The 9,100-nt window shown below is 33.6% G+C and overlaps 1 protein-coding gene across 1 annotated transcript; it reads left to right on the top strand.

Annotated features, from left to right (window-relative positions):
- The first annotated feature begins 7,125 nt into the window (after positions 1 to 7,125).
- Positions 7,126 to 8,520, top strand: LOC147801238 (uncharacterized). Its single transcript, XM_087154664.1, has one exon. The coding sequence runs from the start codon at positions 7,218 to 7,220 to the stop codon at positions 8,430 to 8,432; it is 1,215 nt and encodes a 404-aa protein (XP_087010790.1). The 5' UTR covers positions 7,126 to 7,217; the 3' UTR covers positions 8,433 to 8,520.
- Positions 8,521 to 9,100: the final 580 nt, after the last annotated feature.

The following is a 9,100-nucleotide window of genomic DNA, read 5'->3' as shown; positions in this document are numbered from 1 at the left end:
TTGTAAAGCTGTTATGATAGCTAAGACGTCTAACTCGTAACTGGAATATTTTTCTTCCTGTACTGAGGTTTTCCGATTCATGTAATGAACTTCAATTTACGCTGATGAAGACATTAATGGATTCAAACCGGTGAATAACAACTCTTGAGATCACTGAAGGAATATATTTATCGAATTCAACCATCTACAATCAATTTAAAAGCCCAAGACTTAAAATCAAAGCTCGTCTTATGGGTTTGTGGTGTAATCAACATCCCAGAAAGCATGTAACCTTACGACAATCTTGAATTTTCATTGTCACGAAAAGGTTTGCAGTAAAAACCTTTTTTCAATCACTTAAAAATATTGCAATTTCCAACCTTTCCTCCTTAAAGGAAAACTAAATGATTTTTAAATCTTTTAAAAAAAAAATTGTTATTTAGGTTAGAAAACAAGCAAACTGTAAACCTTATTTTTTGCATTTTTGTTTGCTGTCATGATTAGGTTAGCAGAAATACTAAGCGAAAACCTTTCTCAAAGGAAACGAAACGATGCAAATATTAACCTTTTCAGCGAAAATATTAATAAATAATGAGAAAATATTTTGCGAAGGACTTCACGTAAGGGAAAGCAAATAAACGAGCATAAGACCATGTTTTTGGATTGTTTCTTAAGGTCTGCGAAAGTACAATACGAAAACTTTCTTTTAAAAGTTTCTCGACACAAGTATAAGTAATAGTTCTTTTTTAGAAAATTTTCATTCGAATAATCTCGTTAAAAAATAAATAAAATTTTAGCAAATGTGAATCTCGAGTTCAAAATTGACTCTTCAATACTTTTTCATAAATTTTATTTTTTTCTCGAATTTGGCTTTAGGGGTCCTATGCGTTGCGGTTCCTTTAAAATGTGTGGTCTTCTCTCGTTCATTTTACCTTATTTCAAACTTAATTATGATATAGCAATAAAATATCCGTGCGAAGATAATTCTATTTAAAATATTTATATACAGATTTTGAACCCCCAAAATATAGGGGGTCGCCACAATCTGGGGAATATTGTCCCTATAGTTTGATCATGAGGGCGATCCAAAGTTTGGATGCCTCTATCTTAATTTTATATTTTGCATATTTCGCCATATGTAGAGACCTTTTTAAGCGAGTTAAAAAAATTTGAACATAATTTTAAAATTCGTTTATCCAAAGATAATTGCATGCAGAAAATGAACTTTAGTAGATTTTTATTATTTTTTATTACGTTATTAAATAATAGCTGGAAAATTTTTGAATTATAAGGCATACAACTTTTTATACAATTTTTATGTATGTAATTTTACATGGCAAAATACAAAATCGAGCTAAATCTATCGAATTGTTCCTGTGTATATTTAAAATTCGATTTCTCAGAAACTATTCAACCGATTATGCTTAAATTTTTCATTTTGTCATGTGAAATTGCATATTTTAAAAGGATGTAAAAATTTTATACCTCTCAATTTAAATTTTGTCACTGCTGTAAAAGATTTTCTCGAAAAAGTTTATAAGTTAGCAGGTATGTAAATGTTCAACCATTCCTGAAATTTTGCGTCAGTTTTTTCGTGTCAAGAATTTTTTCTATACATTATCGGCAAAATACTGTTGAAAAAAAAAATTTAAAATAAAAAAAATGTAAAAGGAACTAATATAAAGAAAAACAAGTTTTTCTAAATGGGGGGGGGGGGAGGCTAAAAGTCTGTTTAATTAAATTTTAATTAAGTCCTTCAAAAAATCGGAAGATAGTATTTTAAATCTGTTCTCTTTCTTTTAACGTCTTATTATTTGAATTATCAAACAAATATACGTCTATAATACATAAAATTAAAATGGAAAAGCAGTAAGTAAAATTTTAAGCGAAGTTCTTTTAAAAACTAGAAAAACTTCTATTAGCCTTATTGTACCGAAACATTGAGGCAATGCTTAATGTTCAAACTTCAATATTCTTATTCAACTGAAAATAATAATAAAAATAAAAGAAAATTAAAAAAAAGTAATCTCACTAAATTTAACTTTTGAAAATTATTGTAAACCCCTGGTTCTCCTCCCTCTCAAAATACTGTCTTAAAAACTGCTGCTTATGTCATGCGCAATTTTGCACTAATATTCCGGTTGCTGATCATTTACACTCTTGGAGTTTACTTGCTTGATTAAAGTTTAAAATTGAAGTTTCTTAATGATATTCCGCTTTATTGTTCCAAGTTTAAGATATATCCCTTTCGTTGATATAAAAAGTAGGTACACGGTTTAATTGCATCTCATTTGCCTTATTAAGTATTTAATTTACGCATTGTTATTTGTTTTTTTAAGATCGTCAATTAATATTAACTTAAGAATTTAAAACTTAAATTTATGCTTGGAATGGCCTTACCCAAAGGACATTAAATGGTTATTAAGCTCCCTTCTTAATTTCAGTAAGTTTGAAGTAAACACTGAAACTAAAATTTAAATTTAATTATCAATGCTTTAATTTATTACTGTTATTACTATTTTACCTTAATTTTTTTTTTTTTTTGGATGTATGAGTTGCCGATGGAGTCAAGTAAATAGCATTTACAATACATTTATAGTTATTATAAAAAATGGAAATTAGCACTAACGTTAGTTAGATTTACATTAATACCAAAATATAGTTCACCAAATAAAAATAATATTTCAGAAATTGAAGTATCCATATTAAAAAGTTTTATGAGGGTCCAGACTACTTATCAGGATTTTAAAATAGAAACTGTGTATTACTATAATTTGAATCTGATTTTTGCCAAACGTAGCATTTATAATATTTTCTTAACCCACTTTCGAGTGTATCCATGGCTAGAAGATAGTACTTGTAATTTCGGTAACTTTCCGATTAGCTTAAGCACATTTAATTTTAAGACAGGATAATATATGTTTTATTCGTTTTCTAATCACCATAAGTAGAATTGATTGCTTATAGGAATAATTGTGATTCATTTTGAAATTGGAATTCATTTGAGAAATTTGATCTCTATAATTGATCAAAAATCGTCAAATACTGTCAAGTTTCGAATAATGGCAATGAAATTTTTTTTGGACCAGTACTAAGATACCCTAGTTCAGTTTGTTTTAGGCGATAGTTCGGGTTCTACATGGAAGATAACGTGATCGATTGTAGCGGCTCTTGGGTGCTAATTGATGGATTGCTTCAACCACAAAAGTTTTGGAACTTGAATGTAGTTTATCTATTGTTTCGACTTCATATTTATGTATAGTGCGAAACGAAATTACTCGTCTTAAATAACTTTCAATCTAATACGTGAATGGTTTACGTCTTGAGTCTCAAATTTTTTTTTTATTCGAGGGCATAATCTTGTACATGCTAATTAATTTATACAAACGATATTTTAAGTTACAGAACCAGAAAAAATCCCGATTTTTTTTTTCTCCGATGGATTTGAATTTTTGATCCTCAAAATATGGAAGGTAGTCAATATTTTAAAAGTTTTCTAGCCTGAAAATATTGCCAAAGTTGTTTAGGCAGGAGAGCGATTGAATGTTTGACTCTCTTAATGTTAGCAAAGCTTTTTGAGTATTTCGCTATATTTGAAGAACTTTTTTAAGTGAATCATGAAGTTTTTGCACACTATTATAAGTTTCGTTTATCCAAAGATAATTCTATGCAAAAAAAAAAAATTAAATAAATATTATTTTTTATTTTATTTACTAATTGTCGAAAACACTTTGCGTTGCAAAATATAGAAAATTTTTTTCAAAATTTTTAGGAAAGTAATTTTAAAGGCAAAATGAGAAATTTGAATGAAATCGGACTAATAGTTTCTAGGAAGTCCAATTCTAAAAAAAGTTATTTATGTAAAATTTGATTTCTGAAGAACATTTCGATTGATTTCATTCAAATTTTAAATTTTTGATTTGCTTTAAAAGTTATACAAGGCGAAATTTGCAAAAAGGAATTTTAACATTAAGTGATTCAAACTTTCTACCGCTCTCCTTCATAAACTGCTGATACCATATTTTGCAGATGGCAGGTGCTTCTTCTGTTTTAAGGGTCTAGGATCTGAATCCCTCATAAAGTAAGACATTCACACCAGTAAGATCGGATAGTAGTATGTACATTAAAATCCGATCAATAGATAAAATATTTTCAGGGTTTTCCCTTTTTTGCGCCCTGTTTATACATAAGTGCATCCATCGTTATTACATAGCGCATGAATACATGCGTACATATATTGAACATATATAAATTGTGTATATACGTACAAACGTACGGGCGTATAAACATACCCACATTTACATAGAAACATATATACATTATATATTCATATAAAGTATGTGTGTATCTATATATATGTGAATTATCGCACATAAGATTATGCATATTATATGTACTACTTAAAGTATATATACGTATGTACGATATGCAAAAAATAAATGATCTAATCTAATGATCGTATCTTCACATTCAAGGACTCAATCTTAAAGGTTCGAGAGGATGACATATATGCTAATTAATTAGTAGTTCACACGATATTTTAAGTTACGAAATCAGACACAAAAACATACTTTCTCTGAACAAACATACTTTTTTTATGGTGTTTCTTGGGTTTTTGACTCTCAAATTATAGGGGTGGCCGCAATCTGGAAAAAAATAGTCCCAATAGTTATAGTCAGAAGAGCGGTTCAAAGTTTGCACCCCTTAATGTTAATATTTTTTACGTATGAGACCACATCTTGAGAGCATCTTAAATGAATTGAAAATATTTTTGCACTCAATTAAAAAATTCGTTTGTCCAAAGCTGATTCCATGCAAAATATAAATTTTAGTCAAAATAATTATTTTTTATTATTTTATTCGATAATAGTCTAAAAAATTATGAATTTAAGTTAACCAATTTTAAATGGCAAAGCGCAAAATTTGAACGAAATCAATCGAATAGCTCTTAAAAATGCGACTTTTTCAAAATTCAATTTTTCAGGAACTATTCGATCCATTTTACTCAAATGTTGTATTTTGCCATTTAAAATTTCCTTTTTTAAAATGTTATAAACAATTGTATACTTTAATAATCAAAAATTCTTCGGCTATTATAAAATAAAATTTAAAAAAATTAAATATTTACTAAAAGTTATATTTTGCAAAGAATTATCTTTGGATAAACGAAATTTATATTTGTATGCAAAATTATTTTAATTCATTTTAAAAGTTCTCAAGACATGGTGAAATACGCAAAAAATAAAATTAACATTAACGAGTCTAAGCTTTGGACTCAAACCTCACTATTGGGACGATTTATTTCGGATTGCGAATACCCGTTGGACGGCTCTTTTGACCAACCTACCTATTGTAGGGACCATATTTCCTAGAGTACGGCTACCCCCTGTACTTTGTGGGTCAGAAATGTGCATCCGTCGAGAAAAGGTATGTTTTTCAGAGAAAGTACGTTTCATTTTTGTCTAATTTCATAACTTAAAATATGGTTTGCATTAATTAATTAACATATTTAAGATCCTTTGAACCCTTAAGATTGAGTTCAAGAACGTAAATATCCCATCATTAGGATCATGTCGCAGATCAGTCGAGTGAATTTTAAGACTCGGTTCCCAGTAGAACACCGAAGTCAAGGATCACTGGCTACGGTCAGTGTGTGGATGGGTGATCACTTTGATCAACCTACAAAGGAACCAAATGTGTGCGGTATCTATCCTAATTAAACTTTTCAACCATTAAGAGCTCGACTTCACGCCCAGGTCGTCAAGCAGGAGATCCATCCCCTCTGCAGAGGATCAAAATTGTGTTGACATGTCTTCGGATCATCCTCAGGAATATTTCCCAACTCTACACCAATAGCCCATTGTTCATCGTTAGTGCGACATAGACCAACAAAAACAACCGATCATTAGATCAAAAAATTCTCAGAGTGGTCTGCCTTTTGTTTTCAACAAATAATTTATTCATTCTACGTTCATATGACATACAATGCACTCACGTGTGCATGTACTATATGCATGTACTATTTAATAACAATGTTATTCATACAACGATATTTAAAGTAACCACATATATATAATTATATACTGCGTGTGTATGTATGTATTTTTATTTATACGTGTGTATGCATTTTTATTTATACGTGTGTATGCACCTGTATACATATAATGTACGCATGCATTCCTGTACGTACAATATACGTTTGTGTTTATGTACGTACATACAATTCATGTGTATATGCATTAAATTTCATTCAATATACGCAAGTACGCACACAAAAATTTCCTCTTATTTTTCAGAGAAAGGAGCATATCTGACGAGGAAGTAATTTATTTTAATAAAGATTGTTTCGCGAATTCCTTCATGTTAAATATGTTGCGTATTCACTGGTGGTTATTATACCTATAATATCATTTGTTTATGTATTGACGAAATAGTTGATTTAATTATGGTATATCTGTTTTGTATTATTCACTAATGGTTATTATACAGATAATATTTTTATATATTAACAAAATACCTAATATAATTATGACATATCTGATTTGTACTAATGCACTTGTCATATACTAATTGTTATGATAATCATAATATTTATTTGTTGATGTGTGTCAAAAAAAATATGTTTGGAATTTATGCATTCATTAAACGATTTTTAAAAAAAAAAATATTTTGTTATCATTAAGTTTCCTACATTTATCATATTATACGTATTAAGTAGGAGATAAATAATCAGTTGCATTTTATTTATTTTGACAAAAGAAGATATAGTCGAGTCTCAGTAGCTCAGGGGTAGAATTCGCTTCTATAAAGCCGAAGGTCCTCGGTTCGATCCGGGAAGCGGACACTAATTTTTCTATTTCGTTTATGAGCATTCCAGAAGCTTCTGGAATGTTCAGTCTATGTCATTTCCTTTTTCGTTGTTCCTAGGAAGCTTCTAGAACATTCTGTGATAGTATAAAAGCGATCCCGTGATTGTAAAGAGGGGTTCTTCTGGGCGCAGACTGGTTCCCGGTGTTTGTAAATTCCTGATGTTAATAAATTATCAAAACCTCATCTTGTAATCTTCACTAAATCTAAACACTTTAACGAGACAAATTTGGTGGAGGTGCCGGGTAAGAGTTAATCTCTCAATCAACATCACGGAGCCAAACACTGATCGGCTTAGAAGAAGCCGTCGAGTCCAAGGACTTCTACTTGAATTTGGACTATACGAAAAACCTAAAGAAGCCGTTCCTGAAATGACTGTGCCAAAGACAGCCATGGCCAATGTGCCAGAGACAGACATGACCACTGGGGACCAACAGGATATGAAACCTGCCTTTTGGATGACGCCAACAGTTGCTGCTGAAGCCAGGAAACCAACAATCTTCCGGGGTACTCCAGGACAAGATCCGACAAAATGGCTGAAGGAATACCAGAGAGTGTCATCGTACAATCATTGGGATGACACTATGCAATTAGCTAATGCCTACTTCTTCCTGGACGGCACCGCAAGACAATGGTACGAAAACAATGAGGACTCACTGACGTCTTGGACTTTATTCGAAAATGGCTTGAAAGTGACCTTTGGAGACACCCAATCCTACCTCAGACGAGCCAAAGACCACCTCAAGTCTCGCGCACAAAAATCCGGCGAAAGCATCCAGTCTTACATTCAAGACGTTCTCGGACTTTGCATTCAGGTTGACCCGACCATGTCCGAAGGAGATAAGGTTTCTCACCTCACGAAGGGCGTCGCAGAAGATGTGTTACAAGCCCTTCTTACGAGAGAAATCCTAACAACAGCCGATTTTACAAAGTGGTGCCTGTACATAGAAGAAATGAGACAAAAGAGAGTGGGACGGTACAAGTTTGCCAGATTACCTAATGTTGTCCCTATGGCCGCAGTGGACGAAGCACCTGACTTGGCTGTGCTAATTCGTCAGATTGTCAGAGAAGAAATTCAACATGTAAACGCGCAGCCATTCGAAGTCCATCCCCGTGAACTGCAAACTACTGAGGCTTCTATTCGAAACGAGATGGACAGATCCATAGCAGCCCTTACAACCAATCGACCTCCCTTTATCACGACAGGACGCCCGATTGCAAGACCTCCTAGACGTTTGACTACATACGCCGCAAAGCGACAAAATAATGTTCCTTGGAGTGAACCCCAACGAAAGACCGACCTGTGGCGTACCACGGATAACCGTCCGGTGTGCTTTCATTGCGGACGACCGGGGCATGTCGTTCGCTATTGTCGGGAACGCCGAACCATATTTAACGACTACCGATCCAACAACCCGAGAGGATATCCGTCAGCTGACTATGAAGACGATACTACCTACGATGCACCTCCCAGACGAAGATCCCCTAGTCCTGCCCGAGGACGGTCACCGATACGTCGTATGAGATCTCCATCGCCGATGCTGCACCGCCGTTCCAGCCAGTCGCCAACCCGAGAGGAAAACTAAGCCTTGCACCCTCAGTGGGAGGTGAGGCTACAATTTTTCGAAATCCTCCATTGGCCGCTAAATTGCAGGGAAACCACATAGACATTCTCATCGACGACGAACCCGTAAAAGCACTTGTGGACTCTGGAGCATCCTTTTCCGTTATTTCCGAATCATACAGACAAAAACGACGAAAAGTCATGTTCCGAGCCTCAAAGGGCACTATCCTTAAGGTCGCCGACGGCAATTTTGTGAGACCACTGGGTATTGCAACTGACCATAGATGATCGAACACAGCCCTACCAATTTACCGTGATGCCGAAGCGCAGCCATAGCGTTATTCTCGGTTTTGACTTTTTGAAAGCATCACAAGCCGTAATTGATTGTGGCCGAGCTGAACTTACCTTTGACGAACTTTTACAAGATCAACCAACGAAGCCTTGTACCTTTAACCTTCATGCTGTGTCTGACTTAGTCATCCCTGGCCGTTCCTTCAAACGCATTACAGTAAAAGCCCCAGAAAAACAAGAAGACATTGATTTAATAGTCGAAGGAAATAAAATTCTGTGCATTAATCAAGGAACTGCTATCCCCTACACTATAGCCTCCTTTATCAATGGCGAAACTTCAATATGGGTGGCTAATGGACATGCACAAGCACGTCACATCCCGAAAGGCATGTGTATTGG

The sequence above is a fragment of the Parasteatoda tepidariorum genome, chromosome 11 (genome assembly GCF_982258835.1).
Source record: "Parasteatoda tepidariorum strain Cologne lab strain chromosome 11, Ptep-v5.0, whole genome shotgun sequence".
Taxonomy (NCBI): Eukaryota; Metazoa; Arthropoda; class Arachnida; order Araneae; family Theridiidae; genus Parasteatoda; species Parasteatoda tepidariorum.
Note: the sequence above shows the minus strand (reverse complement) of the source record. Positions and strands in the feature narration are given on the sequence as shown.